This window comes from Aquila chrysaetos, chromosome 4, assembly GCF_900496995.4.
Source record: "Aquila chrysaetos chrysaetos chromosome 4, bAquChr1.4, whole genome shotgun sequence".
Lineage (NCBI taxonomy): Eukaryota > Metazoa > Chordata > Aves > Accipitriformes > Accipitridae > Aquila > Aquila chrysaetos.
Genome location: NC_044007.1, coordinates 12,186,644 through 12,211,203, shown reverse-complemented (window position 1 = coordinate 12,211,203; position 24,560 = coordinate 12,186,644). Strand labels below are relative to the sequence as shown.

The 24,560-nt window shown below is 38.0% G+C and overlaps 1 protein-coding gene across 3 annotated transcripts in view; it reads left to right on the top strand.

Moving 5' to 3' along the window:
• NSMCE2 (NSE2 (MMS21) homolog, SMC5-SMC6 complex SUMO ligase) overlaps positions 1–24,560 on the top strand; it is a 134,394-nt gene that overhangs the window by 58,681 nt on the left and 51,153 nt on the right. For all 3 annotated transcript variants that reach the window (XM_030010871.1, XM_030010872.2, XM_041122891.1), the window contains exon 4: positions 5,577–5,730. In XM_030010871.1, coding sequence (XP_029866731.1) covers positions 5,577–5,730 — 154 coding nt within the window. The remainder of the gene's footprint in view (positions 1–5,576; positions 5,731–24,560) is intronic.

The window sequence follows — 24,560 nt, the reverse complement described above, 5'->3', positions numbered from 1 at the left end:
AGATGCAGCTGCTATCAGTGTTCCATAAGCATATGCATAGGCACATTGCTGTAGTGTAAATACAGTCTAAATTACTATGAGTTTACAGTTAGCTGGAGACATCAGCGTATCCTTTTTTGGGTTGTCCCAAAAGGATGTAAATATCTAGGTAACTACATACCTCTGAGCTTCATAGCACTGAGTGACTAATCACCCTCCCTTTCATAAATGAAACAACAAAGAATCTGAAAAATGAAGAAATTCTGCCATGTCAGCTGACTTGGTCATTAAAAAGGTCATTAGCAAGCAGGAATGTTTCTTTACCTCACAGATACCAAATGTCAATAATATCCATAAATTAAACTTTAAAAGTCCATATTCTGTAGGGATTAAGTTACAGGGAAAAAGTAATGCATGATTTGAAAGATTAAGGTGAGAATTCTGAATACTTTGGAAAGACAGTTCTTTTGCAGATTGTGTCACTGGTTTGAGGAAACCTCAGCATGGTTTAGGTATGGCAAGAAATTTGTGAGAAATAAAATGGATGGCACTGGCAAACTCCCCAAAACCAAGGGACATAAACGATTGCCCTGAGAAATTAGGAGCAGCGACAGGATTAAAAATATGCAGCTAAAGGACTTCTATGCTAGTGAGAGAAGAAAGAAAAGGCTAAGAAATAACCGTGGAGTGTCACATGCTGAACTACTGCAATGCAAAGACCAGTGAAGCATTTTTGTGGTATGCAGAATGCCACTCTTTTATCACAGTTTGCCAAGCAGCCACAAGGCAAACCTTGTTTCAGACCTCTTTGTAGAGAGTGAACCAAATGCACATGTTAATTTGAACTTTCCCTCAGCTAAAGGAGAAGGTAAAAGGATGGCTTTGTGCTCAAAGCACAGAACTGGGATTTATTTATTCTTGGTTCTGCCACAGTCTCCTTGTGCAACCTTAGGCCAAGTTATTAATCTCTTCATGCCACGGTCTCCCCATTTGTAAAATACAGTTGATGGTACATATGTCACAATGGGCGTTTGAGGCTAAATTCTTTAACGTTTGTAAAGTGTTTTGGGACATAATACTGGGAAGGACAAATTACTAAATGTTGCAATGCTACACACAGAGTTATGCTAATTAGTGCATTTTTAGGCACTGATTCCTTACTGTATGTAGACTAATACCGCAAGCTGATCCAATTTTAGTCTATGATACCTTTGACCTCACTGGTTCTGGGATTGATCTGGAACAGAATAATTTCTTTCCCATTTGGTGGTTGTGGTAATTGATTAAATAAAAATTCCCTAGACTGCCCCTTAGAATATCCTGAGTTTACTGTTACCTTAGGCTGTGCAAGCTGGCCTTTCAAAAAGCCTGATTTTTGGAGGCATAGTCTAACAGCTTATGCATGGAACAGACACACTGCCAGTGAGAGAATCTACAAAAGGAAGGCTCATCCTTACAGATAGATATTGGCAGAAGTCAAAGACCTGCCATGAACTGGCTCATTTCATAAGCATTTCCCATCAAATGCAGTAACCTCTTTGCACATGTCAGCTGTGACCAGGTGGTGTGGTGTGTTGCCATGAGCAAATGTATCTTTTGATAGGTAAACCACAGCTATGTTTTTCTAAACAATTATTTTTTTAGTATTTCTAAATGTGTTTTCCTGACAGCACTGCTGGTAAGTCATGTATGGAGTATCATTAATTATCATGTATAACATGTCTGTTCTCCCTCTTATTGCTGAGCTCCCATGTAAATACCCATGTGGTTCTTTGCTGCTATGGGACTGTCACAGCAGATGCTTTTGCTTTTTCTATTGCAGTAAACAAGCTGTTGTGACTGATACTTCTTTTCACCATATGTCCTGAACACTCCCAGTTCATAGTTATATGTCATTTTGAGGATGCTTTGTAGGGTGTGTATGCCTCCACCCCATTTCAAAATCAATGTAACTCTCAATGGATTGACTAATGACTGCAAGGTGTTACTTAGCATGCTGGTTTTGGCTGACAGTGCTACTAAATGAACAGTTGTTTGCTTAACATGTCTTTCATGGTTCCCATGTGAAGTAACTTTTACTGACAAACTGAACATGCCAATGGCTTCAGGTTTGCTAGTAAGCATTTATCTGACATGCTGCTTAGACCAAAAAGAAGTATGACCCCAAGTTGTCCTGAATATTGGTGTTTTTGCTCTGTTCCTTAGCCATATCCTATGTTTGTATTGTCCTCGCACATTTGTTATGCTGATCTCATCATCACTACATCCATCATGAATCTGTAGAGTAGGAGTGGGTGGTGGTAACTAAAGAAAACTGTAATGTAACTGTAAGGGTGTTGTGCTGATGCAGTGTATAAGATGTTGCAATTCTGTCCCACCATGAGGAACTGGGACTGATGTCACATTTTCTTTCATTTGTTTTCATTTATGTTCTTGGGTTAGAACCATTCTCAACCCTCTTCATGGAATAGGATATGCAGCACCAAAGAGAAATTGCTTGTGCACAGCAAACGTATTTGCTTCTTATTACAGTGGGTGGACATGCCTTATTATTCACCTGTGACGTGTTGACCTTCCAGAAGGTCTACCTGGCATTTCAGTAATAGCATATGTGATGGTACAGTATTGAGTGTGGTCAGGAATGGTGTCTCTACTAATCATTTTAATGAAAGCAATCATTTGGAAGTGAACAGAAACTGAATTTAAATTGTAAACATGAAAGAAGTTAAACTACAGGAAATAGCATTCTTTGAGCATCTCTCTCATCTGACTCTTTAGGTTTCTATATTAGATGGTTGTCTGAGCCTATGTCATATGAGCTGCATTGCTGGATTATCCTCACAATGTAATGTATTGCTATTGGGAATATAGCTGGTGTGAAAGACTTTTTTTTTCTTGGTAACTGGAATTGGTGGAATTGTTCATGTTCCCTTTAGCAAATCGCATGCTAGCTCTTACTTTGTTAGATATATGGCAGCAAGCTGTGTGATTATAGTTACGTAGCCAAGGGAGGGTGTTGTATAATTGTTCTCTTGAGGTTAGTACAGATGTCTACATGCAAATTTTTGTAGCTCCACAGTGGCAGGGGCAAGGCTTATTTGTGTGCATATAATGCAGCTTCTCAAACATCTGTCCTTTTTGCTAACAGAACAGTGTAAGTTACAGTTCCTGCTCTTTTTCTGCTCATATATGTAAAGTCCTTTAATTCTGGAACTTGGAGCTGAGAGAACCACTGTTTCAGCTAACATTGGCTGTGCCCTTCTCTTCACCTCTCACTCTGAGGGTATGATTGAAGATCCTATGTGGGTTAATTTCTGTATTCAAATCTTCCATGAGTCAAGAAAAAGATAAAAAGAGCCTGATGTAACTCTATCAATGTGTAACATAGTCCCTGTGGAGAGAAAAAGATTATTGACATTGTCTTTGCTACAGATGGATGTCTGTAATGAATGTCCACATAATTTCTTTTCCTCTTTGTGTGAGTATCAGCAACTTAGAAGCACTTTGTGAGGTTTTTTTTTTAGTATACACAGCTGGATCTTCTATATGGTATCTGGCCATAGTGCTGTCATTTGTGATGAGGGCAGGTCTTAGTGATGGGTTGTTATTTGGGCTGTGCTTGTGAGTGTGGTCCTGTGTTTATATGTTATTTTTATGTTAAAGAGAGAATGTCTGTAAAAACAGCCTGATGAAGTTGTTGCAGAAAGGAGTATGTTTGCACCACATGTTGTCCGAATCAAATCATTGCTTTATAATGTGTTGGATTATGAAAGTATTTTGATTTAGTAACTGCTTTCTTGTGCTTACATACACCTGATGGCCAAGTTTCTTCTTCAGCAGAGTACTGAACAATGTTAGTTTTGGTTGTGGTAGGCCTTCTTTTGCAGCAGTTTGCTGTGGTGCTGACACAGGCAAATCATTGGAGTGTGTATGATTGCCCCCATTGCCCTGGGCGCAGGATGTTCTGTTTTCCTTTGCTCCTTTTTTCAAGTTTCATAGGATAAGGACTGTATGCTACTTCTTAGATTTATGCATCAGTTTGAGCATCTGTGATGACATGCTGTTGGTCTTTCATAGTCACTGTGCTCCTTTGTTACAAAGCTGTTCCTGAGTCTTTCCCATTCACAGTTGGATGTTGTGGTAGGTGATCTTTTATCTCCAGGTACCTTTGAAAACTGCATGGTATCACCTGGCAGTGCATGGTTTTTTCTTATTTTTCTTCTTGCCACAACTCGCATCTGCCTAAAGTAAACGTGCCAAACTGGCTTTACTCTTGGAAGAAATAATAGTTCTATGGATTGCTTTGCTTTGATTAAAAGGAAAGTAAAGTTTTCTTGGCTACATGGCATTTTATATATCCACAAAGTCCATTTTTACATGAACATTTATTATTTCTTTGGCTCCTGAAGTAAAATATATTCTGTAGGATTCCCTAGGTCTCTGTAAACTCTGGAACCTGAAACAATTTGATGAAGTGGACCATTTTTTTCTCAGTAGGCTTTTTCCCTGTCTTTCACAATGAATAGTACCATGGTCTGGTGAGGGGCAGAATTTAATGTGTGCGGTAGGGGAAGAGTGGCTCAGCAGAAATGATGCTTACCTCTTTTTTTCAGATTGGCATGTTTTGCCATATGTTTGGGATAGAAATAGCCTTTGTCTGGTTCAGAAAATGCTTAGCATTAAGGATTTGACAAACGTCCACCTTTCAGAGTTTGTGCTGTTGCTGATCACCATTGCATAGCACAGTCCCCACCACCTGTAAGCTAGGTCATATGAAGACCTGTCAAAGGTACCATTCCCTAGAATTTAATGTTGGCTTGAGAAACAGAAGGGAAAACTCTTAATTATTGGTTTTTGGGGGGCTTTTTGCATTCCTGAAGTGCTTTTTGCATTCTTGGAATATCTTACTATTGCCTACGTGATGACTTCCCTTTTATTTCTAGTTATTTATTCTTCAGGTCATTCCAGATGCAATTACTGTAAGCAAGTGCTTTTCAAGAAACTGTGTTTTTGCCTGCCTATATGGCATAATGCTTCTTGTTTGCACAGCACAAATAAATTGAGGTGGTTTCCTTTTACATTAGCTATCTGTACTGCTTTTGCTGGTGTTATCCCACTAATCATGCATGTAGATTATTAACTTCTGTGAAGCTGATTGAAAAATGGTGAGAGAGTGGAGGTTTTTAGAAAACTCTTTAAAATGTTATTTCTGTTTTTCAGTTATCTTCTCACTTTTTGGACAGACTCTTATTCTTTGGTTTCATTCATATTCAGTGTTATGCTGGTTGCTGTTAACATGTTGACCTTTACCACTCACAGAAGTAAATTTGGCTGCGAGGTTCAGTTTTCCCTATTGTTAGTGTGAGAAATACCCTGTATACAGCAACTGAGTTAAATGACACTGAGAAGTTAATCTCTACATTCCATAGTTACTTTTGCTGAAATAAATAATTACCTGGAGGTTATGGTTTCACAGCAGGAAACCTAACTGTAGTCAAAAGAAACTGAGATTATGTTCTTGAGTTTTTGCTTGATGTCTTTTGCTTTGTATTAAAATGTGTCATATTGAATAACATTCTCTTTCTTATTCCTTACAGATAAAACGAGAAAAACCAGAAAATATACCAGATTTAAAATATTTAGTAAAAGAAAAATTTACTGCACTGGAGAGCAAGAACAGTGACTCAGATTTGCAAAGGAATGAAAAATATATGTATTTTAAAGATCAACTTAAAGAGATGAGAAAACAATGTAAGTCTTATTTTAAAAAAAATAGATTCCTTGAATGCTAAATGGTAAGATGTGACTAACTGCCCTAAAATATAGAACTGCCAGTTATGGCTTAAACTGAGGTGAGTGTTCTTATTTAAAAACTTACTTAAATTGATATCTGTATAGAAAAAAGCCAGTGTAATTACCTTAGTAGTTTTATTTAGACTCCCACAGTTCCTGCTGTGTTTGAATACAAATATCATGAAAATATTGCTTCACATCTTTTTTTTGTAAGGTGGACTTTTTCATTTGAAGAGTTTTTCATTTTTTTTCTTAATTGATAGGATCTTCTAAAAAGATTAGGTAAGCTGTTTTCATTTGTCACTTAAACAAATTGCTCCTGTTTCACAACTTTAGGTTGTGTTGCAACTCTAAGAAGACCTTTGCTTTAATCGTAGAACTATATTGTTGGAAAATGCTTACTGTGTGTGTTCTCAGGTTTACAGCTTCTATGCACGCACCCGGTAACACTGCAACTTACAAAAATCTGTTTTTCTTAATTCACGTGATTTATCAAGTGTTAAAATTTTAAGTTATTTGTGCTTGAATTACCAGAAAAGTTGGAGAGTGAACAGTTCTAGTATTTATGCAACACAAAAAAATTATATGCTTTTATTGCCCTGCACATATAACAGCTATTAACATATCACTCTGATTACTGTTGGCAGGAAAGTTCATGGGCTCTAACACTATTTGTGCTGTTCTTCCCCAATCATTATTATGTTTTGAAATTATATTATTCTGCTTGCTGTCCCTTGACCCCTGTACGTATTCCCTCCCACCCTACATTTTGATTTCAACATAAACTGGTATCTCAGGAACTTCAGGAGTCATAGATTAATGATTTATACCATTGGAAAATTATATACTGGATGCTCTCCTGTAGCTCTCCTTGAGTTTTGTTTTTTTGGAGCCTTATCCAAAACCCACTGAAACAAGTGGAAAGAATTTCCCTGCTGACTTCACTGGACTTTGGATTACTTCCCTATAGAGATTTACGAAGTGTGAGGACATGCTTGACAAGGTGAATTTTAGATCTGATATCTCAAGACTCCCTAGGATTAGAGCTTGAGGGCTTAATATATTTGTTTCCCATCTTTATGGTTTTTAAGATTTTGGATTTGAGTGTTAGCGCTGATCTCTGAGTTTAATAGAGCTCTTGGCACTACTCTAAGAATGAACATACCAAGTTGCAGACCACAAAACAGTGTAATTTTCACTCCCTACATAACCATAAAATTACTACTGCCCCACCATTATGTTGTAATTCCTAATTTCCAGGTGTTTGTAACTGAGAAGATAAAATCTTGATAACTGACTTTGGATTTACTTTCCACCCTGTAATTGCCTGAGGAAGGGGAGTATGCCCTAGTAATGCATTCAGCTTAGGTTATGGGACTGAATTCTAACTGGCAGACCTATTGAAAAAAACCCAAATTAAATAAGCACAATAAGAATTATTCTTTAAAAAAAAAAATGAGGATATCATTCTGCTACTACTGCCTGAAATCCAGATTTGTCTTATTAGCCACTTGGACTTTTGTTTTGGTTGTACACAGAGGTCAGACTGTGCCCCAAATGAAATGCATGATGATGTTGAATGGACTGCTGTGTTCAGTATGCAGACTATTGATCAGCTGGGACAGCTTGGGTTTTGTAGAATTCATGATGTTTTTGATGAGGTAAATCCATCACATTTGCTCCTATTGCAGCATTTATTGCAATTTAAAAGGTTGAATGGAAAGTTGTTAGCTTTCACAAACAGTCTTGGATGCAATATGATGAACATGTATTCAAATAAACAGTCTGGTGCAGCCCACCTTCTTTTAGAATCATAGGATCATAGAATCGTTTAGGTTGGAAAAGACCTTTAAGATCATCGAGTCCAACTGTCAACCCAACACCATCATGCCGACTAAACTATGTCCTGAAGTGCCTTGTCTACACGTTTTTTGAATACCTCCAGGGATGGTAACTCCACCACCTCCCTGGGCAGCCTGTTCCAATGCCTGACAACCCTCTCAGTAAAGAAATTTTTCCTAATATCCAATCTAAACCTTCTGTGGTGCAACTTGAGGCCATTTCCTCTCGTCCTATCACTTGTTAATTGGGAAAGGAGACCGACACCCACCTCTCTACAACCTCCTTTCAGGTAGTTGTAGAGAGCGATAAGGTCTCCCCTCAGCCTCCTTTTCTCCAGGCTAAACAACCCCCGTTCCCTCAGCTGCTCCTCCAAATTTGAAATGGAAAACTAAATGCCACCTCAGGTCTGCAGATAGAAAACAGGTGGAAAATTCAAAGTTAAATTTTTCAAAGCAAGCACAATTCTGCTGCCTTAAACTTGCATCAGTGTTGTGTCTTCTGCCTAAATAATCTGTGGATCCACCATAAATTCACTTTCCTACTTTACTTTCCTCTTCAAAAGGCTCTTTTACCAGGAAGGCTCCCAGAAATTCTTGACTAATCACGGGTGACTGAAGATCAGTGGAGTCTGTTTAAATTCACATATGTAAATTTGCTTCTATATGATACAGTGACCTGGAACCAGTCAGACTGTCCAGTTCTCTAGTTATTGTAGTCTTCTTGCCATTACCCTTATCGTCCCTCTCTCCTTTTGTGTGTTTTTCTCACTCGTACCTAGCCTTTAAAAAGACCCATGGAATTGAATATCACAAATTTATTCACAAGCTTTAAGATGATGGATACCTACATTCTTATAGGATCGGGGCCTCTGGTCTTAACATTGTTGTGAGAGGCTAAACTGACACGTGGACTCCATCTGGTACAAAAAGCCTCTTCTAATTGTTGAGCTCTATGTAGTAAATTACTATGCTGAGATGTGTAATTGAGCACTGTCAATACTATCTAACATATCACATATGCCATGTAGAAAGTACTGCAAAGAAAGAGTGGGCTCAGAGGCAGTAATTTCTGGGTTGCGATACCAGCTGAGCTGAAGATTCATAAAATCTGTAAAAGACATCTACTAGTTTTGATAAATTGGTGATTTACCCTACAGCACATTGTGTGTATGTGTTATTTTTTTTTCTTTTGCAAGGAGAACATTAAGGTCACCCTGTTAAATATTCAGCAGCCACGCTTAAGTCAAGCCATCTCTATATTCTTAGCTTCTCCTGTTTGAGTTGTGATTTCAAAAGCATGAGTCCTACAATACTGGTCCCATAATACAGCATATTACGTGTCTGCAAATTTTGGGACACACTTTAAAACTACTTGGTGTGAGTTACGCATATCAACAACTTCATCAACAGCTACCTGGTTAGTATTTTGTTTTCAACTATTAGTCTTGCCAGGTTTGAGCACAACTTAGTGCATAGCTCCTGGCCTGTTTCAAGCACATGTATACAGTATGGTCCAATTTTTAGCTCTTTCCTGGGATTTGGTTTTATTGCTAAATCAGATAAAATACAAAAACTCCAGCCAGGTTTTCTCAGAGGGGCTTTCCTGGAGTTTTCTTTTGTCCCAGCCTTTTCTATCTCAAAGGAGCACATGGGGTAGATGCTAAAATGATTTGCCTTTCATGATGAGTTACCTTTAATTATTACACACCTTCTATGCAGAATTTGACATTTGTATTCTAGAATAGCTGAACAAGGAAACGTTATATTCTCACATGGTCTTGCTACTTAGAAATTAACTAGGATTTGAAGGAGAAAAACTTTCTTGGCACAGTTTTTAGGTACGGTGCAGAGTGTGAAGCAGTTAAATATAACCTTATTTTAACAGAAAATTAAGCAAGCTAATACATTATCTCTCTTGATACTTGCTGCCACAGTGATGAAAGGGAGCTGCATGGTTGTTTCCTGCCACCTGACAGGTGACATGCAGTGCAGTAGGTAGCTCTAATACTCAGGGAGGAGAATGGCGCTGTATCACCTTCAGATTGTCCTCTTCTCTGGGCAGTTCTGCGGGAAGGAGACCTTCTTAGCTTTGAACTTTAGCGGCAGCTAAGGTGCAGAAATGAAATTGGGAAGGTGCATGTCTGTGGCAGTAAGAATGATATCATGCCTCAGAGAAGTTTCTGTTCTGCTCATCTTTCAGACAGTTTGCAGGCATTTTCCATCAATCTGTGAGCGTTTATTATGCAGCTACTTTAGCTGGAATTTGTGCAAAATGATGCAAAATCTCCACCTCTGATGATATGTGTCAAAACACTGTCAGACAGATTTTATGTGAATAGCAAGTGATTTTTCTGAAGTCTGTTTTCAGAATTATCTTACATTCCTAAATTCCCACTTCTTATTTTTAATGGAAAACATTTCATTTTTCTGCTCAAACCTGCTTAGAATGTAAACAGTAGAAAAGAATTGTTGATTAATTTTTTTTTTTAGTATTATTTTAACTATTTTGTGTACCCCAAAAGGGCTGCATTATATTTTCCAAATAATTGAGCACTTGGAGGGATATTGACTAAATCTGCTAATATCAGAAAGTTCTAAATTATTGTGTGTGTGGTTTGTAAGGAAAACTTTTTGTGACCTTAACCCTACATAACTGATGCTCTCCTTACACATAAGGGTCCTGGATGTGCAAAGTGCTTAGTGATCTCCTTTTGATTAAATGAAATGCTTAAGCAAGTTGCTTAAATTAAATTGCATGAGTAGGTCCTTTGAAATGAGTGAGATTGCTGGCATGTTTCACTTCCTTATTGGAGTATAACCACAGCACAGAACCTTGCAGGACTGAGCCCATAGGAACTAAGTCATGATTACTGCAGGAATTGTAACTTTGCGTTTTGTATCTTCTGTAAATTTAAAATCCCACCTTCTGTTTAAAGTTGTATTACCAAGTCTTTTTATTTCATGCCAGTATATATATATCAAAGGCATCTTCTGGCACAGAGTATGAGAATTTTGCCTTCACAAAATGAAAGTAAGATCTGTCTTTAATCTCTATGTATCGGTTTAAATTTCTGATACTCTGTGAAAAGAGCTAATCAGAAGGTATAATCTCTACTGCTGTGACCCTAGCTGCCACAGCTGTATTTGCTGAAGGTTATTTAGTTTCACATTCGGTGCACAAAGTATGACAGGTTTCATAGCCCTTTTATAGCAGCTAATAACATGCACTTTGGAATCCTTGATAACTACAGCCTGTACGAACACCTAACAGATGCATGCTTCAGTAGTCATTTTGTAGAAAGTGGTAAGATTTGAGTGAAGGACAATATTGCTGGTTATGCCAAACAATTTAAGGAGTGAATCTGGTAAATGTAGGAAAGATAATATTTTTTGATAGGTAACAAATCATTTTGAGACGCAATAGTAGTTCAGGCAACTTTTGTCATAGGAAACTAGTCATTGTAATGTACTTTGGAAAGTAGCAACACTGCAGTTGTAAAGCTCTTCCTTGCCCTCTCCACTGAAGAAAAAAAATCTCAGAGGTTCTGAAAGGAAAAAGTATGTATCATGATTTAACATTTTACTAGGACAGATTTATAGTCATTACCAATAAGCAAATATTTTGAAAAGAGAAGGTTTAAAATTTAATATTTAATGTTCAAGTAGACACCACTATGCCCTGTTGATACATGTATTTTAAGCCATGCATATGCTGAGAAATAATGATGTAAAAAAATGCTATTTTAGATGCAGTTTGGGGTAGAAAAAATTACACTGTGAAAGGAATTATCTTTAAATTCATAAAACAGTCTATCTGGAGATACCAGGAAAGACTGAAGTCTTTGATTTGCTTTTAGTAGGATAAGAAAACAAGCTGCAACAAGACACTGTGTAGTATAATGCTTGACAAGTTTCATCCAATTAATCCTCACAACATCACACGGAGGTAGGCAAGTTAATTTTATTCCTCACCATATAACAGAGGTGAAACTTGAGTAAAGAGTTGAAGTTACTTGTGTGGAGTTGCATAACTGATTTGCAGATCTGGGTTTCTCTTCCATTGTACTTAACTTCTTAGTTGGTCTATTTTCATCTTTATACTTAGATGGGTTGGCAGAAGATCAGCTGAAAAATAACGTCAGTGTATTTTTCTTTGTATCTTCAATATAAAATAATAATAATTTAAAATCCCTTTACTGACTAAGTATGGGAAAACAACTTCAGCACAAAAGTTGCAAATTCTAACTGAAAGTGGGATTGGTATTATGACAATTCAGTGGTGTGTGTGGGATACGCACTTTTCGTTTATGTAAAATTCCTTATAGACAGCCCTTTGACTAGTAAAGAAATGAAAGATGATCTAGCACTTAGGAAGGTTGCTTGAAGTTTAGGAGACCTCGGTTTAGTTCTTTGCTTTGTTACAGTCTTCTTGTACTAGATCAAGTCATTTAGGTTCCGAACAGATCACTGGGAGTTAGGTGCCTAAAATCTTTGTGGGTCTGAACCTAATACCTATGTCTGAAATTCAGCTATGTATCTATTGTGTTTGTAGACTGTGCAAGGAGAGACTAATGAACGTAGACTGGCTCATATCCATGCTGCTCCGGGCTAATACACTATGGAGCAAAGTACCCCTGTCCGCTCTGCACTGCAAAACACTCAATTGCCCTGCTTCTCTTGAGGCACTAAACCATCATTATTATTTTTTGTGATTTTTTTCAGTTCAAAGAGCTGGAAATCATAACATAACTGTGTTTTAGTCTGCCAGAGTAATGTTTTCATGGCATGATACTGAAGGAGCAAATTGCAGCCCCTGAGGAGTGACATGAATATGTTCAGAGGCGTTTGTGTGAATGAGATCTGACTTTTGGGTAGGGTTAAAGGACTACCCTGAGAGAGAAACTTGGCATGGTTTTGTGCTTTTGGGACTGTCCTGTCTGAATATTTTCTGGAAGGAACTAGTTGGCTTGCTCAGGAGTGAGCTAGCCCACTTGTAGTTTTGAAGAATTAAAAGATCAGGGCCTGGGAGTGAAATGGAATGAGTTAAGGTGATGATGATTATGGCTGACATACAAACCCTCTATTTCCCAGAGTTACTGGAAAGAGAAACAAGCTAGAGAAACAAACTAGATAAACGGGATGCTCAAATACTATAGCAATGGGAGCTATACAGTACCTAAGATGAATACCCAAATTGCAATATTACTATCACAGCAAGGACAAAGTGTCCTTGCTAGTTTGCAAAGAAGGACCAACTCTAGAATGAATGAAACCATCAAAACTTTCTTTTGCAATCTGGGACAATTTTTCCAGGTCAAAAATTAGCTATGTTGATAGGATAATAGGCAGAAGCTTGCATTAACAATAATTCTGTTAGTGGATTAATGAAGAACATAATTGCCAATGGATCCGGTGAGGGTTTCTTGGATGAAATGATTGCCTTTCTAATGTGATTGATCAAAATAAGAAGTTTCTTGCTTTTGCATTTAGAACTCTGTTGTGGAATTTGTAGTTAAAAAGGAAGAGAATCAACCCACCCCCTCAAACAGCCCTTCTCCATTGTAAGTAACCTGGAGTATAGGAGACCTGGTTTTCAGTCTCAGAGATTTAAAATCAGAACTTGACTGACTCTTGGCCTACGAGGTGATTGTCCTGTAGCTCTGGAATCAGTCTCCCTCTCTCGCTGTGTATTTAACTCTATATAAAAAGGGAAACAACTGCAGAAGGAAATACTGAGAGACAGTGACCCCTTAGCACTATGGTAAAGGCAGTCAGCTGAGGGAGGTATCTAAATCAGAAAGAGCATCAGACGTAGGTCTCTCCTTTTATAAGTATCTGCCCTTCCAATCAGTGAATACTTGAGGGTAAACTCTTTTTATCTCTTTCTGTGTCTCTCATCTGATCTATACATATATTTTAAAAAGATGTACATTTTATTGAATTGCAAAAGGCTTTGCAAAATATAATTATTGCTTTTATATCAGCCTGGCTTTCAGATCAGCACTGACTATATAAAATCTAGAAAGGAAATGGAGTGTTGCATAGAAATAATTTTTTATTATTATTATACACTTAGGAATAATACTTTGGGTAATTTATGGTTACTGTCATGGGATAATTCTGTCTTAAGTGAGCACATTGATGGCTACCAGGATGGCATTTTTACTGTTTGTAAGAACATATAGGTCAGGTAAGGAGCTTCTGGATGCTGATTCCGTTCCCTTAATGTTGCATTCAATCACATTATCTAATAAAATGCCATCTTAAAATATATTAATTTTTTCCCCTTTACTTCTGTTAGAAGAGTGATGAAAAACCTTAGAACCTTGCTCAGATGGTGAGAAATTTTCAGGCAAATCAAGCCTGTGACCAATTTTTTTGCTCATTTGTTCTTGTGCCAGCACTGCACCTTAGCTTATAGAGATGTTCTCCCTCAATGGTGTTTAGTTCAATTCAGTCAGTTCCTGTTTCTCTTGACTCTATGGTAATCCATTTGTGCAACATGGAAACTTATAAAATCTCATGTCTTGTGACCATATTTGAACTCATCAGAAATGTTTTATAAATTTCAGATGAGTAAGAAGCATAGAGATAGATGCTAAAACTTGCCTGTATCTGAAATTCTGAAAACTTCAATAGATGGATTATACCTTATGGAAAATTTGCTTTCTGTTAATAAAACATAAGCAATTTCACTAAGAGTTTTCATTCACTTCTTTCATGGTGTAATAATACAAACTATTTTTCTTGTAAAAATCTGAGCAGTGAAAATGCAAGGACTGCCTCTGCCAGCTCAGTACAATTTTACTTGCCATTATGTCTTTTGCATGCTATTCAGACAAATTTAAAAGATAGAGGATGGAGGAATTCCATTTTTGTGCCATGAGGTTACAGCTTAAACTTGAAGTGTGATCACAGGACAACATGTAAAGAACAGTCCAAAGAGAAGAAAACAAAGAAAGAGGAAAGGGAGAGCATCTCAGTGTTACAATTTTTCAATTGAGATGTTCTCATTTTGAAGTTAGGATATTGAGGAGGAAGGAGGAAAATAAAGCTCAATGGAGCCTTAAACTTAGGGAACTTTGTTTTATTTACTCATTTTTTCTGTTACTTGAGTATTTGTCTTACTCCTGGAGGGACAGTAGTTTTTTTTTACCCTTCCTATATGTTAATTTTAATCATTTATATGTGGGACTTTGTGCCACCAGTGTGCACAGGGATCAAAGGAAATACTACTTCAAGTAGAACTGTACTCCAAGTAATGCATTTGGATTGAGTGCCAGCACAAAAAACATTTGAGGAAGAACAGGGAAGTAGATCTGAGATAATGCTGACTAAATAGTAATCCACCAGCGCATATCACACTGCATGGTAACTTCAGAGTACCCCAGTTCAGAGAAAGGAAAACACTTGGTGATTTTATGCTTCCTGAAACTGTTTGCCATGTAGCTCTTTGGTGTGTCCTTCAAAAGAGCTGCAGGTTGAGCTAGATCTTGCTTTGGTAAGCATCAGTGTAGCTTCTGAAATCAATGGATTTTCCCTGATCTGTACTTGCAACATGCAAGTAACATGCAAACTAGTAATGTACAGCAAGATTAATAAACATCTTCTAATTCCTTATCAGAATTTCACGTGCATTGGCTGCTTACCGTAATTTTTGGTATCCATATTGTTTCATTTCCTTCTTGAAAGCCGTAGGCACCAATAACCTCACAGTAAAGCATGATTTCTTTCCAACTTGAATTTTGTGCCATTAAATGTACTGGAGATCTTCTTCACACTATGCCAAACCTGTTCAATAAATTGAGCTGAAATGGAAGAAGAAAGCTAGAGAAGCCCTAAAGGACTGCAACACCCATCATTTAGGTTTGTGGGCCTCAGACTGGATGCCCGAGCCCAGAGTTAAGTGCCTTAGCTCCCACAAGGAGGGTTATGGCACATCGGCGTGAACAGCTTCGTTCAGTGACGAATCTATTCTGTCAGCGTAGCGTGCTTTACATCTGTACGTCAATCACAGTATTGCATAAGATGACTAAAAACCTGCCAACTATAAGCTAATGCAAAGGGAATGAATCAGGGCTTTTACTGTGAGACTGAGCACACATGCTTGTATTATGTAGCTGGAGAGGAAATGGACCATGGCTCTAATCTGTGGATTTGGGCATTTCAGGCGCTCAGATGATTACGGATGTTATCAGGGAGCTGAAGTGGTAATTGTGTGTACTGTCTCTCAGCGGTAACCTAAGATAGGTTGCTTTCAGTCACCATTAGCACAAAGTCAAAGAAGTCAAACACCTTCGCTGGCATTTATACTTACCCTAAAACAGCCTTGGAGCATTCAGATGTTCTGTCACAGCTGAGGAGCGGTTTAAGTTGTCATCTTTCAGCTGTTATTGGCTCTCATTTGAGACATAGCATCTGACTTTACAAGTGTGGATAGGTTTATCATGTCTTATCATCTCAAATATGGATGTAGATTTGTTGTGTTACCAGACTTGCCATGAACGATCTCAGGACTAAAGGCAAGTTGCTTAGCAGGTGTTCCAGCAGGCACCAAAAATACCTCGTGAGGGAGAGAAGCAGTTAGTGGAGTGATAGTGAGAGTGCTTATGTTTTATATCATAGCATTGTGTCAACAGCAGTTGCCCAGGAAGTGATGCAAATGAATTCACAAATAAGCATCTAAGAAAAATCCCTTACGGGGAAGATGTCACTTTTGGCACCTCTCTGGATCCTCCAAATGCCCCGACCAGATTACTGGAGGCTGGACAAGAATACAGGAAAACATCGCTGTAGGCTTTCCCTGCCTTGTGCCCTCTGTAGGGATTCGCTATTATTATTCATCAACAGAGTAAGAATGCTGGATGGGATAGACCTTACGTCTGACATCACACAGTTGCTCACAGGCATTTGAGCAACCCCTTGGTGGTAGGTTAGTCTGTAGAGGGCACTGTTTGGCCCTGTGGTTGAAGCAAAATCTGCACCGTGAACAGCTGGAAATGGCAGGGCGCTAGGAAGGATGTGAAGAGGGTGCATGACTGTGTACTCCAGTACAGCAAGGAATGGGAAACTGGGTTCTCTACATCTCCATCACCACCTTGTCTTCTCCTACGTGGATGGAGCTGTGCCTACTTTCAAGAGCCAAAGAGGGCCCAGGACAAACAATGTATTCCTTGTTACCCAGGCTGGGGCAGCTCTGGGCAAGTACAGAAGTCAGAACTTTAGATCCCTGGAGAACCTGGCAGGGGCTTACCAGTGTTAGATGCCTTCAGGGTTAGGAGGCCACTGAACAGGATTTTTCATCATTTTGGACTTTAGTGTCTGTAGTTTGCTTCAGTTCTTTCGATCCGTCCCAGACTTAAGTATTCTCCCTCACTCCCTATTTGAAAGTTTATGTGTCAGTCCAAGACTCAATGAAATCAAAAGAAATCTTTCCAGGAAGGCTGTTCATCAAGATCTATCTATAAACTTCCAGTATAAACTAAGTGGCTAGTATATAATCATATAGGAAAACAGGGAAAAAAAAGCCCTGCTTATTGCAGCATGGAAGAAGACTTCATGCAGAAAAGCTAGAGTTTTCTTTGAGGGGAAAAAATGTAAAAGCTTCCTGATTGCTTTATCAGCCTCTACAGTAAAAATAGTAATTACTGCAATTTAAGACCAATGAATAAATCACTGTAGTAAAATGTGAACAAAAAATTTAACAAGCAATCATATGTAATCATTTGGCAGCTCTGTTATAAGTGTGGGCAAAGTAAGCTATTCACCTAAGCTTTGCTGTAGCATCCATTGCTTTGGGTTTTTTGTTGTTTTTTCTCCCTACAACCCAGATTAAATTCTCCCTTCCTGTTCTCCAGCAGAGTTTTGTTATGCCATGTCAGATGTCTACATTAGTTGGGCTCATATTCCAGAATTCCACAAATACCTGCTCACCTAAGAAAACAGGGCTGTGCAGATAGCTTCATTGAAGTCATGCCTGCATACGGGTTTTGTCACATCACAGCTATGTCATGGAAAGATATTTTCCAGCTCTGTCGTACTCTCTTTACCACTTCTCTCATTTTACCCAGCTGCTCCCCAGCCTGAACCAGCATCCTTCCTCGTTTTTCTGCAGCAGCTTTCCCTTTTCACATGATGCCACAAACTCCTTCCTCCCTTCAGTGCTCCTCTTTGGCTTTCCTCCCTGCTAGCTCCTCCTTAGAAGTGTCACAGAACATGTTACCCATGATTGATGTACATAGTTTCACTAGTGAGGCCTTCATGTCAATCTTGTTTTGTCCTGAAAAAAATATGTGTAACTTCATTATCATGATAAACTGTTTGGTTCATTTACACTTGCTTTTGACTGCACAGTTACTGATATGCCAGCATGCTGCCAGCTCAGTTGTATACACAGCACAAGCCATAATTTAGAGGAAAGTAGTGGCTATTGACCACTAACAGTATGGTTGGTGGTGTGCTAGCTATGGCTTTACATTTTTGTTAGAGTTGGAAAAACTAGTAGCTGAGTGAGTCATGAAACCCAATGTAGCAAAATTCAGTTGTAAATGAAAGAGGAACATTTCCATATTCTTAATTTGGCTTAATTCCTGTGCCTAATGGCTGTGTATATACCATAAACATTGTGAAGGAGCAACCATGGAAACACTTGTTTTCTTGCATTGCTAAATTTACTCTGGGTTGAATATTAACACAGCGCCTGGCATTACTTTAAAAGCAAAAATAGCTAAAGCGTGACTCACTATGAGTCATTTACTGCTAGTCCTGCTATACTGCCTAGAGCTTGACATTGAACAAGTTGGCAGCCTGCATTGCTACATTTTTTTCTAGGAACTTTGAACACATTTCATTCTTGTGAATTCTCTTGTGCAACAATATTAAACACAGCAATGTGTTTATTTTGCTTCCAAAGTCGAATGAATCAGAAAATGGTGAAACAAAGAGTATTTTTCTTGGAGATTCTGGAAGAGCTGGATTCTGAGAATTATTTTTTAGCTGCAATAACAAAATGATTGCATGGATGTTAAAAGTTAATTACATTTTATCCAGATTATGTAAGATATACTTTAAACATTTTAAAATATCTTTTTAAAAAAAAAAATTACTTGCATTTTCAGCAAAGGCATATGTGGAATCAGAAAGCGTAGCCTGTAGGTTGAGAACGTTTTCTCTTTGGTTGGCAAAGGTTTTATAATGGGAAGGCAGTCAACTCTTAAGGGGCAGACAAAACGAGGCAACTGTATTCCTATTGGCCTCTGTATTTAAAAGGCACACCCTAAATATGGTGCTTGGTATCTGACAGCGAGTAGCTTGCTGGCTGACTATGGGAATGCCTATAAAAGATCAGCTGATTTCAGTCAGATGTGAAGGGGTAATGAGAGAGGGCTGAAACCAAAAGCAACTTGCTGAGGCAACCATGTGACAATATCCTGAAATACACTGGCAGGGCCAAATATCACTCTTCAGTTTGCTAAAATTTTGGTTCCAGCCAAATGTCATTTCTAACTAAAAGCCAGTTCTTAGAGCAATAGATAAGGAAAACCTTTAATATTTTACATAATTTTTTCTACTTAAAAAAAAATATTACTATGATAATTGAAGAAAAATCTTATGGTATCAGCACACAACCTTCTGCATGTGTTTAAAGGAGGTACCATAAATCAAATTAAAACACTAGCAGTGTAAGTTCAAAACATCTACAAAAGTAAAATCCCACATACCTGGATAGGGTTAAAAAGCTTGCTATGTATCTCTTCCTTTAACTACAGATGATGGAAATAGAGACTATACGGTACATTCATCTGTACATTTAATAATACATGCTGTTGCAGGATCTTTATAAGCTAAAGCATTTTCTTTATCATCTAATCTGTTAGAACACCAACTTCAAAACTTTCTCTTGAAGTGGTTTCCCTATAAAAAAATCTCATTATGATGACTCAAGAGAGAAATAAGAATGATTAATTAAGCTTAACAGTGGCATCCTATGCATTGTCCTGATGTGCACTATTCTACATTATTTCAACATGAATTTGTGAATAAAAGTACAGACATAACTGCACTGGAGAGACTTCTGTTTAAAACTTAAAAATGTTCAGTAAACTTAACTAAAATAAGGTTAAAGTAATTTTTCTTTAAGTTTTCCTGACTAACAGTCATACTAAAAAATGATACCATGTTATTTTCCTAAACCTAGAATAAAAAAATAATTGTTTTATATCAAACAGTGTAAAGTGGGACAGGGTTTTGATTTTTTTCTGTTACCTCTTTGACAGTGACCCCCAAATCACTGTTATTAAAATGGTTTCAGTAGTTACTCATGGTATATGCTCTTTAGCAATCTCTTCATAGCTACTGAATAGGCTGTACATCAGCCACACCTCCAGACGTGTTATGCAGAATATAGACATGAGAATTTATGTTAGGAGTAAGACTGTGCCTTTTAAAAGACAGCTCTGTGTAGGAGGTTTTTCTGCTCTGAGGATCATCAGAAACATTGGGGCTGCCTGAGGCGTGATAACTGTTGGGCATCTCTATACACGTCGTGTAAGTTAATGCCTCTATTAAGCTATAGCAAATTATTCCCCTCACATATGCGTGTGTTTCTGTGTATACATTCACACATATTGACACAGAGAATATGGGCAGGGCAGTGACATGGAGTCTTTCACTTTAGGGCCTATCAGAAGACCATGTGCTAAGCTCTAGATTAAGCACACAGGAGCACGATAGTCTAGCACTGAATGTGACCTTCATTACAAAGTATTAACTGTTTTCCATAAATAAGTAAGAAATACTCTGTTGAACTGAAACCAACACCCTATGTTACATGTGCATCCTAAAATGACAGATGAAAACTCTCAGTTCTCAAATCACTTTCTGTTCCAGTTATGAATCCAAGATGATTTTCTTTAATATTTTCATATGACAGAACAAACAGAACACATTATACAAAGCTGTAAATCATGCACAGTGCTGAAAGAATTTATATCCACTTAACCACTACAGGCTGTGAGGATGTCCATCTTGTTGCATTCTTCTCCTGGGTCTTGAAGTGTGTTTGAGGTACAGTATAGGAACCAGTATGTCTGTGAGTTGATGATAGAAGAGTGATAGGAATTTTTGACTAACAAATTGTGTTCTGTGGATATATTCAGTTTCAGCACTGCTTTTAACAGCAAAATGGAGGCTTTTTTTTCCTCCCCCCTTCAGACTGATTTTATCAGGTGTATCTAACCTGAGGAACTCTTTTTCATATATGATGGATGGCATGCTTAAATTCCTTATTCCTCATGAGTTGTCAATAATACAGTTATTACTAAGCAAATTTGGCATTACATGTAGTACTTGCATAGCATGAGCTACAGATAACCAGAAGAAACCTGTTCTTTGTCTGTTGCACTATTTTTTATGTGATGGTACCCCTGTAGAACCAACCTTACTGACTAAGGTTGTCCTGTGATCCTTTAATCTTAAAAATAGCCCTTTTTGCTGGAGTTTGTCTGAGGTTGATTCATGAGCATAGTCATACAAGATCCAGTAGCATCATTGGACTGACTGTTAATCACTGTCACCTTTTGAGAAGAAGAGACTGTTAAATTGCTCATTTCTAAACAGCTGCCAAATTCTTTTTCAAAAGCCATTAGTCTAGCAGATTTCACTGCTTCTGTTTTTTGTTTTTTCCACACTTAAAATCTATGGCAAGCCTTTTATACTTATGGTGGCAGGTGTTTTTGTGAAGTATTAGTAGACAAATTTGCCCTGAGATTAACTACAGACCAGAAACTGCAAACAGGTGTTTGCAGTTGAAAAGATCTTCCAGGTCATGAGAGTCCTTAGTCTTGGGGGAGTCAAGTCCTCGAAGGCGATAAGAATAAAGAGACATGCTTTTTACTAAGCAAGTTAGAAACTCCTACTTTAAGGCATAACTAGCTTGTGTATTTCAGATCAACTGTGCCAGCTGAGAAGTTCAAGATACTGAAAGTTAACTTTCTGCATCAACACTTCACATTACAAAGTTAATTTCCTAAATCCACATTTAGGAATCTAAATCTGGAGCCATGTTTTTAGTTTATATATAAACTCAGAGTATCTCTTTAGCTCCCTCATAGAGAAATTTGATTATCTTCTTTATTATGTTGCCGTCTGTATATCAGGGAATGTCTGCAGCTCAGGATGAGTGTTTACAGACATGTGCAGACATATTGAGTTCTTCTGCCTGCGTTGTCTCTACATCTAGCCAGTTCAGTGCCATGCAAATGTGGCTATACAAATTCTGAATCAGCACTAGCCTCCATCAGTTCACCCAAGGGAATGGGCGAAGGAGCTCTGTTTACACCTACCTATGCAGATATGCTGTCAGATTCTTCAAAATTCCAGAGAATGAAGATTGTAATTAGAACAATATGCTCATATTTCTGCTTATATAGATGTCTCTACATGTGGGTTAATTTGCTTTTACTGCTTGTTCCTCCTGAGCAGAGGTCAAGCCTCTGCTTGAGACATCAGCATGATTAATACTACACTGGATATCTAGCACAGCATCATTACTGTATTTTTTTAAGCAGGTAAAAATAGGTAGCAAGAACTGAGAAGTTTCTAATAGGCTGTGAACCTATTGACATACCTTCTTTTTAAAGAGGAGCACACAAAAAAAGAAAACATTCTGATGTAGGATGTATGAAGTTTATTCCAAAACTGCTTGAATAGAGTTGTTTAAAGAAAAAGATCATGTTTGCAGTTCAGGTATTGTTTTAGACCTTAGTAAAATACTACAGAATGTGAATCAGTCGATGGTTATCTGTGATGAGCAGGTAAACAAAAGATTTATTTCCCAATGGGTTTTTCATATGATGGTGACAAACTCCATTGCACAACAATGGTCACATTCCAAAGCTGCAACCAGGTTCTGGAGGGCTTAATTTCACAACTGCTTGCTGTGTCCTATTGCATTACAGTGACCTTTCAATAAAGAAGGGAGATTGCTGGTTTGTTTTTTTGTTTTTTTTTTAACTTAAAAACTGAATGAGGATATAGTGCAGTGCCCTACTTCATCATAGCAAATTTTATCCTTGACATTTTAAAATTATGTCCTCTAGTAAAGTATTCAGAAGCTTTTGTGTTTTCTAGCTTTTTATTAAACTTATAATGTGTAGATCTACTTAAGGTTTGCATTTACATTGGCAATACAGTTAACTGTAAAAAAAAGTAATTCTGATATTGAGAGACTGACATTAAAAGTATGTTTTTCTGGTGTAGCAACTTATATATCATCCTTTTGACATATCAACACAACAAAATTATTTATTGTTTAGCTTATATGTGGGTTTTTTTTTTTTTCAAGGTGAACTTCCTGAAGCCCTGATTTCTAAAAATTATTTTTAGAAAATAATTTTTTTTAGAAAAAATAGCTACAAAGCAAAAATAAAGTAATGTTAACATGATATGATATAAGAAGGATATAAAAAGTCATCTAAGTATTTAGTTCTTGGCTGTTACAATTTATTTTGTGCTTATGACATTCCCTACATAGTGACTTATTTTGGAGTTTGAATTTTAATAACATGAAGCACTCTGCTACAAGTACACTCTTACTTCATAGTGTGAAACAGTTATGTAATCTTCAGAATAATGTCAGTGAAAAATTACTCTGAAGCTGATAAATGAAGGCAGTATCCAACAACCTGCGAGCAAGCTGAAGAGGCCAGATCTGCAATGAAAAATATTTCACTATTGGTCCTGGGAAGGCAAGGTAGAGAGAAGTCCAACAGACACTAGCCATAACCAGGAAAGAGCAGCTAGTTAGATAGTTTCTTAAAACAGGTGGGTCTTAGATCATCTGTGTCTCATAGGACTGTGAATATCACATTTAGACCTGAGCAGGCATTAAGTGAACAGTATATAGATTGTGAAGCTTGAGTAAATGCCTATTCATGATAACTGAATGGTAACTATTAAGCCCATTCTCAGCTACAAGCTTGCCCATCATGCACATTGTTTATGTTGGGTGTGTGCTCAGGTGCAGACTTAGGTCTGAGCCTGGGAGATGCTCTCAATGAGGAAAGCTTGAGGCTGCTAGCCTGACCCCAAGCTGTCAATCATGTGGTCTGATCTGATCAGGTGCAGGTAGATCTGATCACCTAACAACTGCAACTCACCAGCAGATCACATAACCTCTGCTGTTTGTAATCATAATTTGGATGCTTTGAGCCTGAGCTACAGCTGTGCTGGCAGCTGGCAGCATGGTACCAGCCGTGACACCTAGAAGACTTTGCTTTCAAACAGCTGTTGACTTTACAGTATAGACAGAGGCCAGGAATGACCCCTGAAATTCAGTGAGAATTAAATTGAATGTGTAACACTAGCTTCAAAGTGGTCTGTAGTGTTAGTGTCAATAGATGCCTTCAGAAGAGTCCATGGCTCTAATGACATTCCTAGCAGCGAGAAAAGGTCACTTCCATAGTGAAGGTCTCCCCCCAATTTCCACAGCAGAAGGAATCTTTCTGTGGTGCCAGTGAGTCTGAAAGCAGTGTAAGCAATTAGCGAGAAGAGCTTGAAAATTCCAACGCAAGAAGCAGGACTGCTCAGGAGTGGAGGCGCTTGGGACTTTTCAGCCTGATTAGCTCCACTGACAGAGAGGTGATGTATGCTAATTACAGCTCCTTAACCTCCTTAGAAGCAGTTGCATAAAAGCACAGAACATCTCCATGTTGAAACGTAAGGCACTGCAGCATTCCCTGGCTTCTCTACATTGGTATTCTCAGACCATCTGTACAATCCATTGGCCTGCCTGGATGATGCATAGAAAGGTGTGTCTGTGAGCCAACCCGCCAGTGGTTGCGGGTACAGGAATGGGAAAGTTTCTCATTAGGACATGTGGCTGAGTAATATAAGCCCTGATACTATCTCTTTGGGTCAGTCAACCTTTGAGAGTGGATCATGAAAACT